The sequence below is a fragment of the Oncorhynchus keta genome, chromosome 28 (genome assembly GCF_023373465.1).
Source record: "Oncorhynchus keta strain PuntledgeMale-10-30-2019 chromosome 28, Oket_V2, whole genome shotgun sequence".
NCBI lineage: Eukaryota > Metazoa > Chordata > Actinopteri > Salmoniformes > Salmonidae > Oncorhynchus > Oncorhynchus keta.
The window spans coordinates 63,746,502-63,770,154 of NC_068448.1; the positions used below are offsets into that span (position 1 = coordinate 63,746,502).

A 23,653-nucleotide genomic window follows, 5' to 3' on the forward strand; every position below is an offset into this window, starting at 1 on the left:
TGTTAGTAGTGTGGTTAAGGTTAGGTTTAAAATCACATTTTAAGAAGATAATTTGTAGAAATGGGCGGGGTTTATTACTTTGTGGCTGTGGTGACGAGTGACGACAGTGAATAACTAATAGCTGGCGAGCATCTACTGAAAAAAATACACAATCGTGAATACTCAACTAATGTCGGTAGAAAAGTAAAACAAGCGATCAAATAACGTCAGCTTGCCGCACCTTGATAATCGATGTGCAAGCCACATCACATGTCAACTGGTTGAATCGTTGCATGCACTGACAGCTGTCAGGGAAATGGAACATATCCGAACGCCTAAGGTAAGAAAGCTAGCTAGCGCCATTCACGTTAATGTTTTTTTGTTTAGGCTCTGCAAAACATGTCAAATGCATATGATGTAGCTAGTTAACTAACTTTAGCTAGCTATAATAACTTGCTTTGCAATTACAACAACGTCTGGTGCGTTGACAATGGTGCCCTAAAAGCTAACGTTAGGCCTGACAGATACAGGGCCAGTTAATTAGTTAGTTAGCTAGCTAACTTGTTAATATGCCCAGTCTTGTTTTGGTTCCAAGAGAAGCGGATGTTGCACGGCTGTATGAATGGCCATTACAATGGTTGTTTAGAATGGGCAAGTTGGCTCGCGCTTTGGGTGGTAATTTTAGAACTTGATAGAGAGCTTCAGGGAAGCCACTGTAGACGTTGCTAGTAATATAAAACAGTATAGGTGGAGACAACCGAGTAGGCTACACCATGAAGACAATCTTTTTTTTTTCTGTTTTGACAATAGACTGTCTGATGTGTTTGTGTGCCAGTGACCTGTTTTTCTCGCTAGCTGCCTCCTGCAGCTGCCTGTCCTCCTTTGCACAAACACGATATTAGATTTATTGTACCAGTTGGATGTTTCCAGATAATGCACTTAGTGTGACAGATCATGGGGCCACCACTACGCCAAATGAGCAAAATTGATTATTTTTTTGTATTTATGCTATAGTCAGAATAATGAGCTAGTTATGCAATGATTTGCTATAGTGAGTGAAAGACGTCATCACAGCCGCTGTTTTCACAAAACAGGCTCAAGGCTTTCATGTTGGTGGCACCAGTGAAGAGCCACCTCAAAGTCCTTTTGTCTTTTTTTTTATCAGTCAAGTGCCACCTGAAGGAGTGTGTCTGTTGAACTGGCACTTGTCGTGTGTGTTTGTTTTGTTCAGGTGAATAGATGGTGGGTGTGGTCGCCTGCAAGGGTGTTACCCATCTGCAGTATGTTAGGCTCTGCCCCCCTGGACCCTGTTTGAACTCTTAATTAAAACATACAGACCGTCAACTCCTGAGATTTGCTGCGGTCTTGGGTCATGGGTGCACTAATCTGAATCATGCTGATATCCGAATCAAGGAAATAGGCCTTGGGACTGTGGAACTGCAATGCAGTTGGTGAACAGGACAGTCATCAGCTTGACTTCAGGCCCGTCATCAACCTTTTCTTTCCTCCTCTCTCTCTCTCTCTCTGTGTGTGTGTGTGTGTGTGTGTGTGTGTGTGTGTGTGTGTGTGTGTGTGTGTGTGTGTGTGTGTGTGTGTGTGTGTGTGTGTGTGTGTGTGTACACAAACACACACACTCTCTTCTGTTTGCTACCAGGCCTTGACTGAGCTGACTGATCGCCATCCTGTGGCGTTGCCTAGCACCACACTGGTTGCTGGGAAACAGAGAGAGACTCAAAGAGAGGGAGAGAGAATAGGCTAGCCTATTTGTTAATCACAGATTAGAATAGTGCGGATGAAGTATATTCAGTCAAGTGTTCTAAATGCCATTAAAGTGATACAACCTACAGGGTGTGAAGACAAAGGTGAGAGTTAAATTAAGTAGTTCTTCATCTTGTAACCACTGTCAACAGGAGTCAGTGAACCAGGAATGTGTATTTTCTTTTAAAAGCATCCAGTCAGGAAATTATCAACTCTGGTTCGACAGACTCTGTCAATGTTCTACTGACATTCATGCTGTGTGAGTATTAGTGAGGACATGGTAATAGAGCCAAAGGTTTTCACTACAAGTGTTTTTGTGCTTGGGTTTGAGTGGACAAGGGAAAGGGAGAGTCCAAATCTCTTTACATAATGTTGCAAGGAGACAGGTTTGACAGGTGTCACCGTAGTCATAATTGTACCTGTGCAGGTGGAGCAGGTCCGTCTGTTGGAACGCTTCAGTAACAAGTCCACCAACGGGACGCTGCACCTGACAGCCACACATCTCATCTTCGTGGAGAGCAATAATGCCACCACCGCTGCACAGGAGATCTGGGTAAGAAGTACCTCTATTCTAATACGGAATACAGAACACAGCTCATCTCACACAGCGCTCTAAATTCAGAATGTAAGACTTGCTAATGCCTGACACACCCCATTACAGATTAGTGTTCACTAATATCATAGGTGTGTGTGGGTGGTGTGAGGAAGTAGGGCAGTGTGATGTGTGTGTAGTCTGTCTAGTGGTGATAGTTACTGTTGAGACACCGTGGGAACTGGGTTCGGCCTTCCTCAAGTGACAACTGTTGCTACAGTAACCTGCTGGCCCAGCCTATTCTCAACATCGCCTTGGTAACCTGTTGGCAGTGCCAGGTGGAAAGGGAGGGGTGAGAGAGTAGTAATGAGGGAAGACAGTAAGCTCTTATTAGGCCTACTTGACTTGATAAATCAAACTTCATTTGTCACATGTGCCAAATACAACGTGTAGACCTTACCATGGAATGCTTACTTACCTTAACCAACCATGCAGTTCAAGAAAGAGTTAAGAAAATGTTTACCAAATAAACTGAAGTAAAAAGTAACACAATAAAATAACAATAACGAGGCTGTACAGAGGGTACCGAGTCAATGTGCGGGGTACAGGTTTGTCGAGGTAATTTGTACATGTAAGTATGGGTGAAGTGACTATGCATAGATAATACACAGTGGGTAGCAGAAGTGCAAAACAAACTGTCTATGACTTGGGTGACTGGAGTCTTTGACTATTTTTGGGGCTTTCCTCTGACACCTCCTAGTATATAGGTCCTGGATGGCAGGAAGCTTGGCCCCAGTGACGTACTGGGCCGTAGGCACTACCCTCTGTAGCGCCTTAGTCAGCTGTTGAATCGGGTAGGTTAGTTAGTGCTGGCTGGGTTGGAGTCTGGAACAGAAATCTGTAAACCGTGTAGCTCCAGGGTCACGGTTGGAGTCGGATCTCTTAACAAAGACAATGCTGCCAGGCTTCCTACACACTTCCTTCCTCTTCCTACTGCTGAGCAAGGGGAAAAGTGTGTGTCAATTTGGTAGCTAGCACTCAGTCAGAGAGTCCGAGTATGTGTAGAAAGGCAAAATGTGCCTCCAGGGCATAGATATTCAAGAGATGCTAAGACTTTGTCTTAGGCTTGGGCGGTGTCCAGATTGTCATAACTTCATACCGGGCTATTCGGTAGTGCCGGTACTGAATACAAGGGGCGCTATTGTAATCCGAAGGTTAGCAATGCTAATAAGTACATGTAAAATCCCATAAACAGTGCTAACTAAATAATAACGACCGCATTAGGACCATTGTAATACAGTCTCTGACCTAAAGTATTTGCAGGACAAACATTCCAGCTCATAAAGTTATACAAGTAACTCCAAAATGCTACTCAGTTTGCTGCACGCGCAAAACAAGGCTCTTGATCCAGAGGCTAACCACTTACAGTGGATGTTCCACTAAAAGTTTGGCGATTATGCTGCGGGACTTAGAGGTAATTTGTGGTTTAGTACGGTACCCTGCGTCACCACTTCATTGCTCCAGACCAGCGCAAGCGGGAGTTAGAGTGCTGATTATGCTTTTGGGTCCTACGGTGTCTTTAACTGACAATGAATGGGCGACATAAACCTAAATAGAAACTGATAATTGTGCACGACTTCAGTATCACTTACTAATACTGTTTATTTTGTTAGGATTATTTTGCTCTTACTGTAGCCCACGCCCGACCGGTCACGTTGTACAGCGCCCAAGTGGCGCAACGGTCTAAGACTCTGCATAGCAGTGCAAGCTGTGTTGCTACAGATTGATTCAATACCCGTGCCCACCTCGACTGGGGGACCCATGAGATGACTGTAGGTTTTTGGTTTCTCTCCCTCTAAAAACCGAAATAAATAATTCAAAATAATAAACTGGCTTTATTTACAAATTAATAACAATGTCTCACCCTATTTTCAAGAATGGCCTTTATCTCGCACATTTTACACAAGGTTCAGGGCAAGGGTGCGCCGCAGAGCCGCACACAGAAGACGGACCTAGCCCATGAGAAAGGGGTGGTGGACCCCCGCCCCACTGGGTAGCACAGAACAACACTTTAAGGGGGATTGCACTAATAATGGCGCTAACTAGGGAATCGTTCCCGCTGTTCTTAGTGCCAGTCTGCACGTTCAAACTAAAATAATGTAACTAATAATGGCATCTTTATGCTTTCATTTATAAAATAATGATAAAAATATCCTCCAATCCTCTATATTTAATTATTGGCGGAGAGTCACATCATATTTTTTGCTATACTGCAGGCCTACCGTAGGCGACATGAGTCTCACTAGTGTTGAGTAATGTGCTGTTAAAAGTGGTGGTCTTATTTATTTAAAGAGTACATTGAAGTTCCATCCTAACGGAAACAGAGGGATTTTCGTTTTTCTTGGATTCGAAACACCATAAATATTAATCAAATTAATTAGGGTTTCTCTTCATTTGACTATTTTCTACATTGTAGAAAAGTAGTGAATATATCACAACTATGAAATAACCCCTATGGAATCCGTTAAGAACAAATTATTTACTAGGACAGCCTACTCCTTCCTCTCTGTTGAATTGAACTCCGGTTTCCCGCGTGCCTGCATGACACAGGGATTCTTTAGCTAAATAGCCCAGTACTGTAGGCTACTCCCGGCCGTCATGTTGTACAGCGCCACATTTTCCGTGCTATCCTAACGGAAACCCAGAGGGTTTTTCATTTTTCTTAGGATAGAAACACCATTTATTTATCAGCCCATTACACAATGTATTTACAAAAAAAGTTTTTAAATTCTCTAGTACAGCCGCTATTGAAGGCTATCAAATGCTTCTCAAAGATGCCGTTTGGTGGTCAAACTAGCATTAATGGTACCAGTGGTTCACACTTAAATAACGTGCCATAGAATTCTGCGTCACCTTGCAAGCTGTGCTGCAGTACCCTGCAACTTTTAAAGGAGGTACCGCTGTAACTAGATGGCCCACAAGCTACTAAATGAACAAACCAAATGAACAACTACAGAGCATTTAGCACATCTTTAGACAGTTAACTTAATAGTTATAAGAGTTTTTATAAGACATTTTTAGTTTAAGTTCCATACTGTAGCTAGGTCACCTAGATCACCTGGCTGCACAACAGTGGGTGACTCACAAGGCCATGGTCTCTAGTCATTGTGTTCTTGTACACAAAAACCATGTGACTGGCGAATAGCGTCAAGCTTCATAATGAAAAAATGATGTGACTGGTGAAATGAAGAACTCAATCTTTATCTCCTAATGTATAGCACAATTTGACTGCAGGTATTTACTTAAATGTAGCTACAAACGTTCACATTTATAAAAATAAAATAAAAATAAAAATGTCTCAAATAGTTAAGGGTATTGAAAATCCATTTCTATTTTCAAATAACCCGGTATACGGTATATCGCCCAAACTTACCGTCTGACTCATTGCTACTTCTCTCTCTCTCTCTCACAAACACACACACTTAGTGTTGGAATGTTCTGCTAGTCATTAACTATGCTGATGAATGCGCATTTTAATAATGTCCCAGGGTTGGAGTCACTATAAGGTTGTTGGTTATCTAATATGATTATGGTGATGGGCTGATTTAAATATGCTTATTTGGTGCATTGTCCTTTCATGCCCTCTGTTTTGATGGTCATGAAAAGGCTTTAATGAATTGATAACCTCATTCACACACTCCTGGCAGATAGAAAAAGGTGATGAGGTATGATGATTGCAATGAGCGTGTGTGTGAGTGCACATTATCTCCCTGTGTCCTTTATGTGTGTTTAAATGTTTGATAGAGTGAAAGAAAACGGTCTCTACCTCTAGATTAAGATGACTTTATTTATCTGTTTTACAAAAGGTTAAACCGAAATTGAGTTCCGCTTTTATCCCAAACCCTCTAAAAGACACACTTACATAGGTTGGAGCAGGGGACTGCTACACTGGGTGCCCATGAACCAGTTGTTGTGGGAGTTTAAATGCCTTGCTTAAGGGCACAATGGCAGGCAATCACATCTAGGATTTGATACCAGCGACCTTCCAGTTGCCAGCTCACTTCCCAACATATTTTTCCAGTCAGACCTGGGATTCGAACTGGAAACCTCCGGTGGCTGGCTTTTAACTGCTAAGTTAGCTGCTGCCTCTACAGTATGTCCTGTGGTGTCATATTAAGGAAAGGTGTCATGACTGTTTTGTGTTCCCCTCCAGATCCTGCACCACCACATAGCGTCAGTGGAGAAGCTGTCTTTGACCACCAGCGGTTGTCCTCTGGTCATCCAGTGTCGTAACTTCAGAGTGGTCCACTTTGTGGTCCAGAGAGAGAGAGACTGTCACGACATCTACAGCTCACTGCTCAGATTGCTACGACCAGGTACCTACTGTACCTGAGCGTGTGTGTGTTTCAGTTAGGGCTGTGACGGTGATGGTTATTGGTAAGCTAAATGACCGTGGTCACCATTTTAAAATCGTTAGAATAGCATTTTTATTTATTTTTTAAATGCAAGACGCACATTTCTTCCTCTCCTCTGCTCCTGACTGCATGTGCTGCTGCTGCAGGGAGGGGGGTGTTGCCGAGGCAACCAAAGACTTGTTTGCCACAACACCTTGCTTGTTTCAGCAAGGAGCAACAGTTTCATCACGTTGTAAAGAGTCCATGTTACCGCGGAAATGGACTCAACCGCAAGAATGACCTGCCGTCCTGTCTTCAGTCAGCAGTTCATTCCACCACCCAAAAAACAAAAACTAAATGGTTATGACTGTTTATTTTAATGAGTCTTCATTCATAATCGTTGGTTAGATGATTATAAGGTAATTGTGCCCGCTTACTTTGAGTGTGCAGGACGGTTGAGTTGAGTGAAGTTTCTAAAGAATGTTGACATTTGCTCTCTCCCTCTTCTCCATCTCTGTCTCCCTCCCTAGTGTCCTATGATGAGCTCTATGCGTTCTCCTACAACCCCAAGCAAAACGAGCAGCAGAGAGAGGAAGGCTGGCAGCTCATCGATCTGGGGGCGGAGTTTGAGAGGATGGGCGTACCCTGTGACCGATGGCAGCTCACTGACGTCAACAGGGACTACAAGGTGGGCAGAGCGTTCCAATAGGATTCAGGATGTAATGGAATAAGATTGGTTCAATATTTGACAACAAATCTCATGTTTCCTGTTGTAGATATGTGAGACATATCCCAGGGACCTGTATGTGCCCATTACAGCCAGTAAGCCCATCATCGTCGGCAGCTCCAAGTTCAGGAGCAAAGGACGCTTTCCTGTCCTCACATACTTCTACCAGGAGAAGAAGGTAACACCTTACCCCACCCTACCCATCTTCACCCTTACCGTAACTTATTCTAAAATGTATTAAGTTGTTTTTTGTGTGTGTTTTTAAAAAATCTACACACAATACCCCATAATGAAAAAGAAAAACAGGTTTGTAGATTTTTTTAGCAAATCTATTAAAAAGAAAAAAATGAAACAATTTACATAAGTATTCAGACTTTTTTCTCAGTACTTTGTTGAAGCATCTTTGGCAGCGATTACTTCCTCAAGTCTTCTTGGGTATGACGCTACAAGCTTGGCACACCTGTATTTGGGGAGTTTCTCCCATTCTCTGCAGATCCTCAAGTTCTTTCAGGTTGGATAGGGAGCGTCACAGCACAGCTTTTTTCTGGTCTTTTCAGAGATGTTCAAGTCCAGCCTCTGGCTGGGCCACTCAAGGACATTCGGAGACTTGTCCTGAAGCCACTCCTGCATTGTCTTGGCTGTGTGCTTAGGGTCGTTGTCTTGTTGGAAGGTGAACCTTTACCCCAGTCTGAGGTCTTGAGCGCACTGGAGCAGGTTTTCATCAAGGATCTCTCTGTACTTTGCTCTGTTCATCTTTCCCTCGATCCTGACTAGTTTCCCAGTCCCTGCTGCTGAAAAACATCCTCACAGCATGATGCTGCCACCACCATGCTTCATCGTAGGGATGGTGCCAGGTTTTCTCCAGATGTGACACTTGGCATTCAGGCCAAAGAGTTCAATCTTGGTCAGGCCAGAGAATCTTGTTTCCCATGGTCAGAGTCCTTCAATGCCTTTTGGCAACTCCAACCGGGCTGTCATGTGCTTTTTTTCTGAGGAGTGGCTTCCGCCTGGCTGCTCTACCATAAAGGCCTGATTGGTGGAGTGCTGCAGAGATGGTTGTCCTTTTGGAAGGTTCTCCCATCTCCACAGAGGATCTCTGGAGCTCTGTCAGAGTGACCATCGGATTCTTGGTCACCTCCCTGACCAAGGCCCTTCTCCCCCGATTGCTCCGTTTGGCCGAGGTGGCCAGCTCTAGGAAGTGTCATGGTGGTTCCAAACTTCTTCCATTTAAGAATAATTGGAGGGGCCTCCAATCCTTCTTGGTCTAAGGCACTGCATCACAGTGCTAGCTGTGCCACCAGAGATTCTGGGTTCGAGCCCAGGCTGCGACCGGGAGGCCCATGGGGCGGCGCAAATTGGCCCAGCGTTGTCCGGCAGGGACATCCTTGTGTCATCACACACTAGCGACTCCTGTGGCGGGCCGGGCGCAGTGCACGCTGACCAGGTCTCCAAGTGTACGGTGTTTCCTCTGACACATTGATGCGGCTGGCTTCCGGGTTGGATGTGTATTGTGTCAAGAAGCAGTGCGGCTTGGTTGTGTTGTGTTTCTGAGGACGCATGACTCCCGAACTTCGCCTCTCCCGAGTTCGTACGGGAGTTGCAGCCATGAGACAAGACGGTAACTACTACCAATTGGATACCACGAAATTGGGTGGTAAAAAAATAATGATTGGGACCTTTAATGCTGGATCCATTTTTGGATACCCTTCCCCAGAGCTGTGCCTCTTCCTGTGACCTTATGGCTTGGTTTTTGCTCTGAAATGCACTGCCAACTGTGGGACCTTTACAGTTGAAGTCGGAAGTTTACATACACCTTAGCCAAATACATTTAAACTCCTTTTTTCTTCTTCACAATTCCTGACCTTTAATCCTAGTAAAATGTCCCTGTCTTAGGTCAATTAGGATCACCACTTCATTTTAAGAATGTGAAATGTCAGAATAATAGTAGAGTGATTTTATTTCAGCTTTTATTTATTTCATCACATTCCCAGTGGGTCAGAAGTTTACATACACTCAATTAGTATTTTGTAGCATTGCCTTTTTAAATAGTTTAAATTGGGTCAAATGTTTTGGGTTGCCTTACACAAGCTTCCCACAAAAAGTTGGGTGAATTTTGGCCCATTCCTCCTGACAGAGGTGGTGTAACTGAGTCAGGTTTGTAGGCCTCCTTGCTCACACATGCTTTTTCTGTTCTGTTCACAAATGTTCTATAGGATGAGGTTTTGTGATGGTCCCTCCAATACCTTGACTTTGTTGTCCTTAAGCCATTTTCCACAACTTTGGAAGTTTGCTTGCGGTCATTGTCCATTTGGAAGACCCATTTGTGACTAAACTTCCTAATACTGATGTCTTGATGTTTCTTCAATATATCCACATAATTTCCCTGCTTCATGATGCCATCTATTTGGTGAAGTGCACCAGTCCCTCCTGCAGCAAAGCACCCCCACAACATGATACTGCCACCCCCGTGCTGCACGGTTGGGATGGTGTTCTTCGGCTTGCAAACATTCCCTTTTTTCTCCAGCCATAACTATGGTTATTATGGCCAAACAGTTCTATTTTTGATTCATCAGACCAGAGGGCATTTCTCCAAAAAGTATGATCTTTGTCCCCATGTGCAGTTGCAAACTGTAGTCTGGCTTTCTTATGGCGGTTTTGGAGCAGTGGCTTCTTCCTTGCTGAGACACCTTTCAGGTTATGTCGATATAGGGACTCGTTTTACTGTGGATATAGATTATTTTGTACCCGTTTCCTCCAGCATCTTCACAGGGTCCTTTGCTGTTGTTCTGGGATTGATTTGCACTTTTCGCACCAAAGTACGTTCATCTCTAGGAGACAGAACGCGTCTCCTTCCTGAGCGGTATGATGGCTGTGTGGTCCAATGGTATTTATACTTGCGTACTATTGTTTGTACAGATGAATGTGGTACCTTCAGGCATTTGGAAATTGCTCCCAAGGATGAACCAGACTTGTGGAGGTCTACAACATTTTTTTCTGAGGTCTTGGCTGATTTTCTTTTGATTTTCCCATGATGTCATGCAAAGAGGCGCTGAGTTTGAAGGTCGGCCAAATTATGTCAATTAGCCTATCAGAAGCTTCTAAAGCCATGACGTCATTTTCTGGAATTTTCCAAGCTCTTTAAAGGCACAGTCAACTTAGTGTATGTAAACTTCTGACCCACTGGAATTGTGATACAGTGAAAAAATCTGTCTGTAAACAATTGTTGGAAAAATGACTTGTCATGCACAAAGTAGACGTCCTAACCGACTTGCCAAAACTATAGTTTGTTAACAAGAAATTTGTGGAGTGGTTGAAAAACGAGTTTTAATGACTCCAACCTAAGTGTACGTACACTTCTGACTTCAACTGTATATAGACAGGTGTGTACCTTTTTCAAATCATGTCTAATTTAATATACCACAGGTGGACACCAATGAAGTTGTAGAAACATCTCAAGGATGATCAATGGAAACAGGATGCACCTGAGCTCAATTGAGTCTCATAGCAAAGGGTCTGAATACTTATGTAAATAAGGTTTTTCAGGGCCTCCCGAGTGGCACAGTAACCACTAGAGGTTCTGGTTTCAAGTCCAGGCTCTGTCGCAGTGACCGGGAGAGACCCATGGGGTGGCGCACAATTGGCTCAGCGTCATCCGGGTTAGGGGTGAGTTTGACCAGCAGGGATGTTCATGTCCCATCGCACACTAGCGACTCCAGGCACATTGCTCTTGACCTTCGCCTCTCCTGAGTCCGTAAGGTAGTTGCAGTGATGAGACGATTGTAACTATCAATTGGATACCACGAAATTGGGGAGAAAAGGGGGTAAAAAAACAAACAAATAAATAATAAGGTATTTCAGTTTTTATTTGTAGTACATTTTCAAACATTTCTAAAAACCTGTTTTTGCTTTGTCATTATGGGATATTGTGTGTAGTATTTTAAAAAATCAAAATAAAAAAACATTACAAAAAAAAAACATTTTAGAATAAGGCTGTAACGTAATAAAATGTGTAAGTCAAGGGGTCTGAATCCTTTCCGAATGCACTGTATACCCTAAACATATAACACACATCTGCTTTTATTTGGCCCCCCAACTTCTTTCTTTTTATTGTTGAGAATTTTAATCTGTCCCAAGTGATTTTAATTTAAGTCATCTGTTCCCAAGTATTCCCACACATGATGGAGAGAAATTATTGTATACAAATGTAAGGTTTGAAATGATTGTGCTAGTCCAATATTATCTGTTTGGGCTTCTTTCCGTCAATTTACAGTCTACAAATTATTTTATAATTATGTTCAGGCCCCCCGACTATCTGCTCAAGGAAAAATCTGTACACAGTAAATCTAGTTGATGATCCCTACCCTAACATTTGACCACTGATCACAACCCCAGTCATAATCTAAACCTAATCTGTACACAGTAAATCTAGTTGATGATCCCTACCCTAACATTTTACCACTGATCACAACCCCAGTCATAATCTAAACCTAATCTGTACACAGTAAATCTAGTTGATAATCCCTACCCTAACATTTTACCACTGATCACAACCCCAGTCATAATCTAAACCTAATCTGTACACAGTAAATCTAGTTGATAATCCCTACCCTAACATTTTACCACTGATCACAACCCCAGTCATAATCTAAACCTAATCTGTACACAGTAAATCTAGTTGATGATCCCTACCCTAACATTTGACCACTGATCACAACATCAGTCATAATCTAAACCTAATCTGTACTGTAACTTTTACCATTTCACCCCAACACAATATTCCCAACCTACCAAGTCTCTGTAAATCATCCGGTTCGGTGTATGGGGCCTAACCCCTGTTTTCTGTGCTCGACCCTGTCCCCTGCAGGCAGCAGTGTGTCGGTGCAGCCAGCCTCTCTCTGGGTTCAGCGCACGATGCCTGGAGGACGAGAGCATGTTGCAGGCCATCAGCAAAGCCAATCACAACAGCCGGTTTGTCTACGTCATGGATACCAGGCCCAAGGTACCTAATCGCAACGCCGTTAGCAAGCTCTTCCCAAAGAATGTGGACATTGTCAGTCCATTCCTTCATTCTTTTGTTTATCGCCCTCCCTCTCTGCAGTTGAATGCCATGGCCAACAGAGCAGCAGGTAAAGGCTATGAGAATGAAGATAACTACTCCAACATCCGTTTCCAGTTTGTGGGGATCGAGAACATCCACGTGATGAGGACCAGCCTACAGAAACTCCTGGAAGGTCAGACGGGCACACTCACTCACACCACACATGCACTACACCCACATGCACTCACACCACACATGCACTACACCCACACGCACTCACACCACACATGCACTACACCCACACGCACTCACACCACACATGCACTACACCCACACTCACTCACACCACACATGCACTACACCCACACTCACTCACACCACACATGCACTACACCCACACTCACTCACACCACACATGCACTACACCCACACTCACTCACACCACACATGCACTACACCCACACTCACTCACACCACACATGCACTACACCCACACTCACTCACACCACACATGCACTACACCCACACTCACTCACACCACACATGCACTACACCCACACTCACTCACACCACACATGCACTACACCCACATGCACTCACACCACACATGCACTACACCCACATGCACTCACACCACACATGCACTACACCCACATGCGCTATTTACTTCACCCCTTCCATCTCTCTCTGCCTGTCTCAGTGGTGGGAAGTCGTTTTCTGTCGGTAAATGACTACCTGCTGGGCTTGGAGAGCTGTGGTTGGCTACGGCACGTCAAAGCTGTGGTAGATGCAGCCATCTTCCTCACCAAGGTAAGGCCATGTCCTTTCTCCAATCACTTTCTGCTTTCCACTTCAGTTTAGTCACACTGTGATTGCAGACAGTTAGGGGTATAAATGTTAATTTGGGATCCTTAACGTTTTAAGAAAAATCCCAAACCGAAAAACAATGTAGCAGTGCAGTTATCACACAACATGATTTTGTGTGTTATATCCTAACTAGACTATATGCTATATAGGTCTGGGGAAAGTTGCTTCATGTAAATAAAACCAGAGCGGAAGAGGTGAACTTGAGGCTATTATGGTGAATTTGCGAGAAATGCAAAATAGATTCCCAAGACACATGCGCACCTCTCTCCCTCACGCTGGCTCGCCTGGGGGCGTATTCATTCTGCCGATTCTGTTGCAAAATTATTCTTAAACAGAAGAAAACGGGGAGGGACCTACCTGCATTTGTCTGTAGAAACTCTAGTTTTAGTTGAAAAAAACTGTGTTCTGTTATAATCTCCACCCGGCACAGCCAGAAGAGGACTGGCCACCCCACATAGCCTGGTTCCTCTCTAGGTTTCTTCCTAGGTTTTGGCCTTTCTAGGGAGTTTTTCCTAGCCACCGTGCTTCTACACCTGCATTGCTTGCTGTTTGGGGTTTTAGGCTGGGTTTCTGTACAGCACTTTGAGATATCAGCTGATGTACGAATGGCTATAAAAATAAATTTGATTTGAGTTGAAAAACGCTTCTCAACTGTTAGAGCAGTGTCATGATCATGATGCCAGTGTGTGTTCAGTCTTCCGTCTGTTGCGTGTAGAATATCCTAGCCTATTCATTGATAATAGGCCCTGCTTTACTGAAGTTGCGAGACATTGCAAGGAAATAAATAGTGAGATACAGCATCTCGTTGCGATATCCAGCTTTTGACTGCCTATAGACGGGCCTAGTGCACGGTTCTGACTGTCTGCCTGGCGGCCGGCCTGACTATGCTGTGCATCTCCCCTCGCTATCCGTCCCTCGCTAGCTCGCCATGAAACATGCAAGTGTTTGTGTTCGTGGAAGTACGGCAACTACTCAGTCTCCTCTGTTCCAAAAATACTGAATCTTTAGGAGTTGATTCTGAGCGGAATCTAATCTTGACATTCAGAAATGGGAGTCGACACCGGGAGTCGACACCGGGAGTCGACACCGGGAGTCGACACCGGGAGTCGACACCGGGAGTCGGGAGTCGACACCGGGAGTCGACACCGGGAGTCGACACCGGGAGTCGACACCGGGAGTCGACACCGGGAGTCGACACCGGGAGTCGAGTCGACACCGGGAGTCGACGGGAGTCGACACCGGGAGTCGACACCGGGTCGACACCGGAGTCGACACCGGGAGTCGACACCGGGAGTCGACACCGGGAGTCGACACCGGGAGTCGACACCGGGAGTCGACACCGGGAGTCGACACCGGGAGTCGACACCGGGAGTCGACACCGGGAGTCGACACCGGGAGTCGACGTGCAGCTGAGGAATCAATTATTTTGGAGTCGACTCTCCACCCTTTTTCTAATTTGTCACATGAAGCAGGTAGCCTAGCACTTAGAGCATTGGGCCAGTAACCGAAAGGTCACTGGTTCTAATACCCTAATCCTGACCATGTAAAACAACACATTTTACTGCACCTTTCCGGTGTGTGTGACAATTAAAACATTGTATTTAAAAATATATAATTTATTTACAAGTTATGATAATGGTAGTGATTTTAACTTCAGTCCCCCTCCCCCATAGGCAGTGACCGTAGAAGGAGCCAGTGTGTTAGTCCACTGTTCAGACGGCTGGGATCGGACAGCCCAGGTCTGCTCTCTGGGAGCTCTGCTCATGGACCCCTACTACCGCACCATCAAAGGCTTCATGGTAAGTGTGTGTGTGTGTCGGTGTGTGCGCTACTGCACCATAAAACAACTTCCCTATGCCTGAAGAGGAAGGAAACATGCCATAAGAAACTCTGCTCTCTCTGTGTTTCAGGTCCTCATAGAGAAAGACTGGATCTCCTTTGGACACAAGTTTGCAGACAGGTGTGACCAGTTGGATGGAGACCCCAAGGAGGTGTCCCCCGTCTTCACACAGTTCCTGGAGTGTGTGTGGCAGCTCACCGAGCAGTTTCCCCAGGTGTGTGTGCGTGTGCAGTCATCTGGTGTTTCCAGTATACTCACCACATAGCAGCCATCACAGTGGAAGAGTGAGGAATGATTGTGGTGATGATGATGATACCTACTCTTCCTCAGGCGTTTGAGTTCAGTGAGTGGCTGCTGCTGCAGATCCATGAACATGTTCACTCCTGTCAGTACGGAAACTTCCTGGCTAACAACCAGAGACGGAGAGAAGAGCTGCAGTGAGTAAACCACAAACATGCACACTTTCCATCTCTCTCCCACTCTCCCACTCTCCCACTCTCCCACTCTCCCACTCTCCCACTCTCCCACTCTCCCACTCTCCCACTCTCTCACTCACTCACTCACTCACTCACTCACTCACTCACTCAATCTTCTCTCTCTCCTGCCAGACTTGGAGACAGGACTCACTCTCTGTGGGCGTTTCTGTTAAGAGAGCAGCAGAACTACCTAAACCCTGCCTACTGCCCCACCTACGCAGACACACACCCTGTCCTAGAACCCTCCACCCTGCCCTGCCACTTCAAGTAAGAACTAGTCCTTTACCTCCTCTCTCTCTCTCTCTCTCTCTCTCTCCTTCCCTCATCCACTCTACTCTAAGAATATCCTTTCTCTATCCTTTCCTCATCTTCCTAATCTCTGTTTCACTCCACACTACTTTGTCCCACCTGGACAAAAGGAACACTTATGTGAGGATGCTGTTAATTGACTACAGTTCACCGGTCAACACCCTAGTGCCCTCCAAGCTCATCACTAAGTTAAGGACCCTGGTATTAAACACCTTCTGCAACAACATATCCGCCACGCTGACCCTCAACAAGGGGGCCCCTCAGGGGTACGTGCTTAGTCCCCTCCTGTTCACCCATGACTGTGTGGCCGAGCACGACTCCAACACCATCATTAAGTTTGTAGATGGTGGTAGGACTGATCACCGACGAAGATAAGACAGCCTACAGGGAGGAGGTCAGAGACCTGGCAGTGTGGTGCCAGAACAACAACTTGATCGTGGACTATAGGAAATGGAGGGCCGAGTACGCCAACATCCACATAGACGGGGCTGTTGTGGGACAGGTCGAGAGCTTCAAGTTCCTCTGTGTCCACATCACTAAGGAACTATCATGGTCCACACATCAACACAGTCGTGAACAGGGCCCCTTTCCCCTCAGGAGGCTGAAAAGATTTGGCATGGGCCCTCGGATCCTCAAAGTGCTACAGCTGCACCATTGAGAGCATCTTGACTGGCTGCATCACCACTTGGTATTGTAACTGCTTGGCATCCGACCGCAAGACTCACATCAAACATCTCCAATCAAAAATCAAATCCAGAGTCGGCTTTCTATTCCGCAACAAAGCCTCCTTCACTCACGCTGCCAAGCTTACCCTAGTAAAACTGACTATCCTACCGATCCTCGACTTCGGCGACGTCATCTACAAAATGGCTTCCAACACTCTACTCAGCAAACTGAGTACAAAGTACAAACTAAAGCACCTTATACCACCCACCACTGCGACTTGTATGCTCTAGTCGGCTGGCCCTCACTACATATTCGTCGCCAGACCCACTGGCTCCAGGTCATCTACAAGTCCATGCTAGGTAAAGCTCCGCCTTATCTCAGTTCACTGGTCACGATGGCAACACCCATCTGTAGCACGCGCTCCAGCAGGTGTATCTCACTGATCATCCCTAAAGCCAACACCTCATTTGGCCGCCTTTCGTTCCAGTACTCTGCTGCCTGTGACTGGAACGAATTGCAAAAATCGCTGAAGTTGGAGACTTTTATCTCCCTCACCAACTTCAAACATCAGCTATCCGAGCAGCTAACCGATCGCTGCAGCTGTACATAGTCTATAGGTAAATAGCTCACCCATTTTCACCTACCTCATTCCCATACTGTTTTTATACTGTTTTTATTTATTTACTTTTCTGCTCTTTTGCACACCAATATCTCTACCTGTACATGCCCATCTGATCATTTATCACTCCAGTGTTAATCTGCAAAAATTGTATTATTCGCCTACCTCCTCATGCCTTTTGCACACATTGTATATAGACTGCCCATTTTTTTCTACTGTGTTATTGACTTGCTAATTGTTTACTCCATGTGTAACTCTGTGTTGTCTGTTCACACTGCTATGCTTTATCTTGGCCAGGTCGCAGTTGCAAATGAGAACTTGTTCTCAACTAGCCTACCTGGTTAAATAAAGGTGAAATAAAAATAAAAATAAAAGATGCTAGAGGGTAGTGCGTATGGCCCAGTACATCACTAGGGCTGAGCTCCCTGCCATACAGGTCCTCTATACAGGGCGGTGTCAGAGGAAGGTCCTAAAAATCTTCAGTCATAAACTGTACAGTACCCTGTGTATATAGCCACCCCCAAAAAAAAAAATATATATATTTTCATTAAAATAAAAAAATTCTCTGCATTGCTGGGAAGGGTCTGTAATTAAGCATTTCATTGTTAGTTTACACCTGTTGTTTATGAAGAAAATACATTTTGATCTCTCCCCCTTTTCCACCTCTCCGTTCCTCTCTCTTCCTCCTCTCCATCCCTGTCTCTCATCAACCCTACCCTGTTATACATTATTTTCTCTGTCTCTGTCTCTCTGTGTGTCTCTCTCTCTCTGTCTCTCTGTGTGTGTCTCTGTCTCTGTCTCTCTCTCTGTCTCTCTCTCTCTCTCTCTCTCTCTCTCTCTCTCTCTGTCTCGCTCTCTCTGTCTCGCTCTCTCGCTCTCTGTCTCTCTCTCTCTGTGTGTGTCAGGTTCTGGAGGAATATGTACCACCAGTTTGATCGCTCCATGCACCCCCGTCAGTCTGTCCTGAAGAACGTTCTCACCCTGAAAGAGAGCAACTGCCAACTGGAGAACACAATAAAAGACCTGGAGGCTGTGAGTACTTGTATCTCACTGGGTTGATGGGATGTGTGGAGGGCAACTATTGTTTTTCTATCCTGTTTCGTGCTTATTTTGAAGTTTTTATGCATTTCTTTCATGGTGCAGTGTTAACACATTGTTTATTTATTGGAGAAGGGGGTGAATAGATGGGGGGGGTGAGCAGAGGCAGGTTGTTGTAGTAACGGAAACTCTGGTGGTGGAGGTGAGTACAGGGTCTGTGGGGAACGGTAAGCATGCTGAGGAGGTGAGTACAGGGTCTGTGGGGAACGGTAAGCATGCTGAGGAGGTGAGTACAGGGTCTGTGGGGAACGGTAAGCATGCTGAGGAGGTGAGTACAGGGTCTGTGGGGAACGGTAAGCATGCTGAGGAGGTGAGTACAGGGTCTGTGGGGAACGGTGAGGAGGTGAGTACAGGGTCTGTGGGGAACGGTAAGCATGCTGAGGAGGTGAGTACAGGGTCTGTGGGGAACGGTAAGCATGCTGAGGAGGTGAGTACAGGGTCTGTGGGGAACGGTAAGCATGCTGAGGAGGTGAGTACAGGGTCTGTGGGGAACGGTAAGCATGCTGAGGAGGTGAGTACAGGGTCTGTGGGGAACGGTAAGCATGCTGAGGAGGTGAGTACAGGGTCTGTGGGGAACGGTAAGCATGCCGAGGAGGTGAGTACAGGGTCTGTGGGGAACGGTAAGCATGCTGAGGAGGTGAGTACAGGGTCTGTGGGGAACGGTGAGGAGGTGAGTACAGGGTCTGTGGGGAACGGTAAGCATGCTGAGGAGGTGAGTACAGGGTCTGTGGGGAACGGTAAGCATGCTGAGGAGGTGAGTACAGGGTCTGTGGGGAACGGTGAGCATGCCGAGGAGGTGAGTACAGGGTCTGTGGGGAACGGTAAGCATGCCGAGGAGGTGAGTACAGGGTCTGTGGGGAACGGTGAGCATGCTGAGGAGGTGAGTACAGGGTCTGTGGGGAACGGTAAGCATGCCGAGGAGGTGAGTACAGGGTCTGTGGGAAACGGTGAGGAGGTGAGTACAGGGTCTGTGGGGAACGGTAAGCATGCTGAGGAGGTGAGTAAGATCATCTATCAACTACACTGGGACATGGGGCTATTTATCCCATCAAAGAGAAAGGAGCACTTGTAAGAGCTGGATTTTCCATGTTGAGAGAGAGAGCTGTCAGCATCCATTTCTTGTTTGGGTTGGAAAAACAGAGTGGGGAGAATGAGAACCCATTGTTTACTTTTGTCTGATGGGCGTGTAACTTCTGTTGTGAGGGGGATAACCCCCCCCCCCCACCGGCGGATTGCTTGCGGACATGCAACGCAAATACATGGATTATTTTCTGTCCAGGAGGGAGGACAAGGCCTGGTGGACCTGGAGAGCAGGATGGCATCATTCTGACTCGAAGCAGTGTAGAGGCTACTGTACCACACTGATGTTAGCTGGAGGGAACCAGCATGTGCTCTGTTTATGAGTGGTTTAGGGCTGTGCCGCAAGCTCTTCATGAGAAGAAGCCGGAGAGACTAAACGAAGCAGGGGTCTCTGATTTCTATGCTGCAGTACTGAGTGCCTGGCAGCTGCTGAGGCCCACACGAGGGGGAGGCGTGGGAGAAGCCCATCTTCCACAACCCACTGATCCTTTTGAGGTCCGTTTGTTCAGCCACCCTGCAGTGACATTTAATGGCAGCAGGAGACTAGCTGACCAACGACTGGTGGGGGGTGGGAAACCCCCCAGGAGTTGGCACAACAACTAACGTCTCTTAGGTTGCTGGAGAGAGTCATGGGAAGGTCCAGGAGGCTCTGCCTGAGCCAGTGAAGCGTGTGCTAGAGCAGCCTCTGGAGGAGTGGCCACCACTGCAAGTGATAGCAGAGACTGATATTACTGATATTTAGCACGCCGAGTTTGTGGAAGTGGGGGGTAAGGCGCTGTACACCCTCCGCTTAGTGGGAGTGACGGGGCATCAGGGGGTTGTGGGGGGCTGAGAGCATGGCAGGGTATAGGTGGAGGGTGCTCTATAAGCTCCCAGTGCCAAACATGTCAGAGGACCTCCAGTGGAGGGTATTACATGGAGCCCTGGCCACCAATAGCTATAGGGTTGACCTGGGAGTTGGGGAGGGGTATCTGTTTTGTGTAGTGACTGAGACTGATCATGTTTTTTTCTGTGTGCCAGGATAATGCTGTTATTGTCTCTAGACTGTGTGTGAGGTTGGGAGTGGTCTTCTCTGTGGGGATGTTTGTGATTGGGGTCAAGCTATTCAAGCAGAGAAAAGGGTAAAATGTGTTTTGCTGAACTGTTTGTTTGGCCAGGCCAAGTTGGCTGTATGGCTAACAAGAACGAACCCTGCCTTAGGTTTGAATTGTATAAAATTATTAACAGTGTGGCGTCATTTCAGGAGATGTGGGGGCTCAGGGGGCTGTCTCTTTGTATACATCAATTATGTCGCTCTTGTTGCGGGTGATTCTTTGATCCACCTCTACGCAGACGACACCATCCTGTATACATCTGGCCCTTCTTTGGACACTGTGTTAACTAACCTCCAGATGAGCTTCAATGCCATAACACTCTCCTTCTGTGGCCTCCAACTGCTCTTAAATGCAAGTAAAACTAAATGTATGCTCTACAACTGATTGCTGCCCGCACCTGCCTGCCCGTTCAGCATCACTACTCTGGACGGTTCTGACTTAGAATATGTGGACAACTACAAATACCTAGGCGTCTGGTTAGACTGTAAACTCTCCTTCCAGACTTGCGTTAAACATCTCCAATCCAAAATTAAATCTAGAAAAGGCTATTTTGCAACCAAGCATCCTTCACTCATGTTGCCAAACATACCCTCGTAAAACTGACTATCCTACCCATCCTCAACTTCGGCGTTGTCATCTATAAAATAGTCTCCAACGCTCTACTCAACAAATTGGATGTAGTGCCACCCGTTTTGTCACCAAAGCCCCATATACTACACACCACTGTGACCTGTACACTCTCGTTGGCTGGCCCTCGCTTCATACTCATTGCCAAACCCACTGGCTTCAGGTCATCTACAAGTCTACGCTAGGTAAAGCCCTGCCTTATCTCAGCTCACTGACACACGCTCCAGCGGGTATATCTCCCTGGTTACCCCCAAAGCAAATTCTTCCTTTGGCTGCCTCTCCTTCCAGTTCTCTGCTGCCAATGACTGGAACGAACTGCAAAAATCACTAAGGCTGGAGACCCTTACCTCCCTCACTAGCTTTAAGCACCAGCTGTCAGAGCAGATCACAGATCACTGCATCTGTGCATAGCTCATCTGTAATTAGCCCATCTAATCTACCTCATCCCCATACTCTATTTATTTATCTTGCTCCTTTGCACCCCAGTATCTATACTTGCACATACGTCTTCTGTACATCCTACCATTGCAGTGTTTAATTACTATATTGTAATTACTTTGCCACCATGGCCTATTTATTGCCTTAACTCTCTTATCCTACCTCTTTTGCACATGCTGTATAAAGATTTTTCTACTGTATTTTTGATTGTATGTTTGTTTATTCCATGTGTAACTCTGTGTAGTTATGTGTCGAACTGCTATGCTTTATCTTGGACAGGTCGCAGTTGTGAATGAGAACTTGTTCTCAACTATCCTACCTGGTTAAATAAAGGTGTAAGTTAATAAATAAATAAAATATGGCTTGAGAGGAGGGGTTAGAGGTACGGTTTTAATGTGGTGCTGGTGTATTGAAACAACACACAATGTGACATCAATCAGCACATCAGAATTCTGAAAACAGCAGGTGATTGTGTGGAGGTATTGGTGGTGCGCAATGTGTTTTTATGGGTGGGGGGGGGTTCTCGTTACTAAATCTAACCCCATGTCTCCTTCTTTGTCCCTCCAGAGGCTACAAAAGCATGGCATCAGCCCCCCCACCCCGGACCCCCAGGCTTCCCCTAGAGACCAACGCATCCTCCCCACGCGCCCTCACTCCCTCATCCTGGGAACCCCCCTCAGCCGGAAGGAGGCACAGCGACAGCAGGAGGAGGAGGAGGAGGAGGAGGAGGTGGGAGAGGAGGTGACAGAGTGCTGCAGTGACACAGAGCGGACAGTAGAGGGCAGCAGCGGTACAGAGCGCAAGGAGAGCTACAGTGACCTGCAGGGGACATACGGGGCCAAGGCCGAGCCCGCTGTGGTCAGCCTGGAGTTTGGAGTGGCCCGCATGACCTGCTGAGGCGCGTGATACTGGAGAAATGGAGGAGGGGTGATTGGGCTGGAATGGAGGGAGGAGGAATGGAAAGAGTGAGAGATGGGGTCACTAAAGGACAAGTGAGTGCGTGTTGGTGTGAGTGCGTGTGTGTGAGTGTGTGTGTTGTGTTTAGCCATATTCCTATGTTGGCGAATGAAGGTTGTATTATAAATCTTTATAGAAAGCGGCATTTACTGCACATAGAAAGGCTTGTTTTTAAGAATGTTGAAAAGCACTAAAGAGAATAAATGACATCATGAAGATCTGCGTGTTCTGTCTGCCTATGTTATTCAACTCAACACAACTGTATTTGTGAAAGCCAATGCTCTGTAGGACAGTTCCTGGCATCAGACTGTGTCTGCTCTGATCTCTTGATGTTCAAACCATCAGATTCTCCCCTTAATCCAACGTCTAGCCGATTTTAGTAATGAACATCCCATATTTCATGTTCTTAATATTGTGATCCTCCAGATGGGGTGACGGCCAGGTACAGATTTGAGTTCTAAAACGTCTCGATCCTCCGTCTAAGCCAGAACATCTTTGGATAACCCTGTTTTAACGTGGAATTGCACTGAAATCAGAATTTATCCTTCAAACTGTTCCATCTTCTGAGATTGCATGATTCTACTGTAATCTGAATGATGGATGCTGAAAGCTGATTTTTACTTCCATGTCCAACATTCATCCGTGGACATGGCATTGAGATAATCCCATTGGCTCCCTTGGGTTGATTGGATAATCCAGTTGGTTACCTTTGTCTCACTGGGTAAGGTCATAACCCCATTTTAAAGGTAATTGCCATAGTTACTCTGGGGTCATAGAACATTGGAGGGTTCAGCAGGAGAACAAGGAGGCTGTGTGTGAGAGACTGGAAGAGTTTGTCAATCCATTAGAGGAGACTAGAGCAGGGCTGTCAACTCATTCCATGGAGGGCCTAGTGTCTGCTGGTTTTTCCTTTCAATGACACCTGGACATCTAGGTGAGAAGGGAGTTCCTTACTAATTAGTGACCTTAATTCATCAATCAAGTACAAGGGAGGAAGGAAAACCCACAGACGCTTGGCCCTCCTAAGGAATGAGTTTGACATGTGCAGTAGAGCCTCTGACCAGGTTATCGCGATCTTTCAGACAATTCCTCATGTTCCATTGGTGAGAATGTCGGGGTGACTATACCCTGATGAAGACCGCTTGTCTGTCAAC

General features: G+C 46.0%; 1 protein-coding gene and 1 long non-coding RNA gene across 8 annotated transcripts; both read left to right on the top strand.

Moving 5' to 3' along the window:
- Positions 1–65: 65 nt before the first annotated feature.
- On the top strand, positions 66–22,717 carry LOC118361174 (myotubularin-related protein 6-like). Its single transcript, XM_052483553.1, has 14 exons — positions 66–319; positions 2,165–2,290; positions 6,483–6,645; positions 7,194–7,351; positions 7,440–7,568; positions 12,255–12,389; positions 12,489–12,621; positions 13,129–13,238; positions 14,969–15,094; positions 15,206–15,349; positions 15,466–15,572; positions 15,744–15,878; positions 18,111–18,237; positions 22,110–22,717. The coding sequence occupies exons 1-14, from the start codon at positions 296–298 to the stop codon at positions 22,437–22,439; spliced, it is 1,947 nt and encodes a 648-aa protein (XP_052339513.1). The 5' UTR covers positions 66–295; the 3' UTR covers positions 22,440–22,717.
- On the top strand, positions 18,401–19,246 carry LOC127912856 (uncharacterized). Of its 7 annotated transcripts, none has more exons than XR_008083726.1 (4): positions 18,401–18,613; positions 18,647–18,898; positions 18,941–19,057; positions 19,184–19,246. It is a non-coding gene; the product is annotated as an uncharacterized LOC127912856 (long non-coding RNA). The 7 variants fall into 7 exon arrangements; XR_008083724.1 differs by having other exon boundaries at positions 18,647–18,940; positions 18,974–19,015; positions 19,184–19,244; XR_008083721.1 differs by having other exon boundaries at positions 18,647–18,856; positions 18,974–19,057; positions 19,184–19,242.
- Positions 22,718–23,653: the final 936 nt, after the last annotated feature.

Bases quoted from the DNA above. Each gene is read 5' to 3' on its own strand.
- LOC118361174 (XM_052483553.1), top strand. From the start codon at position 296: ATGGAACATATCCGAACGCCTAAG. The intron at 7,352-7,439 runs GTGGGCAGAGCG...TTCCTGTTGTAG, and splicing joins ACGTCAACAGGGACTACAAG to ATATGTGAGACATATCCCAG. The intron at 12,622-13,128 runs GTCAGACGGGCA...TGCCTGTCTCAG, and splicing joins CCTACAGAAACTCCTGGAAG to TGGTGGGAAGTCGTTTTCTG.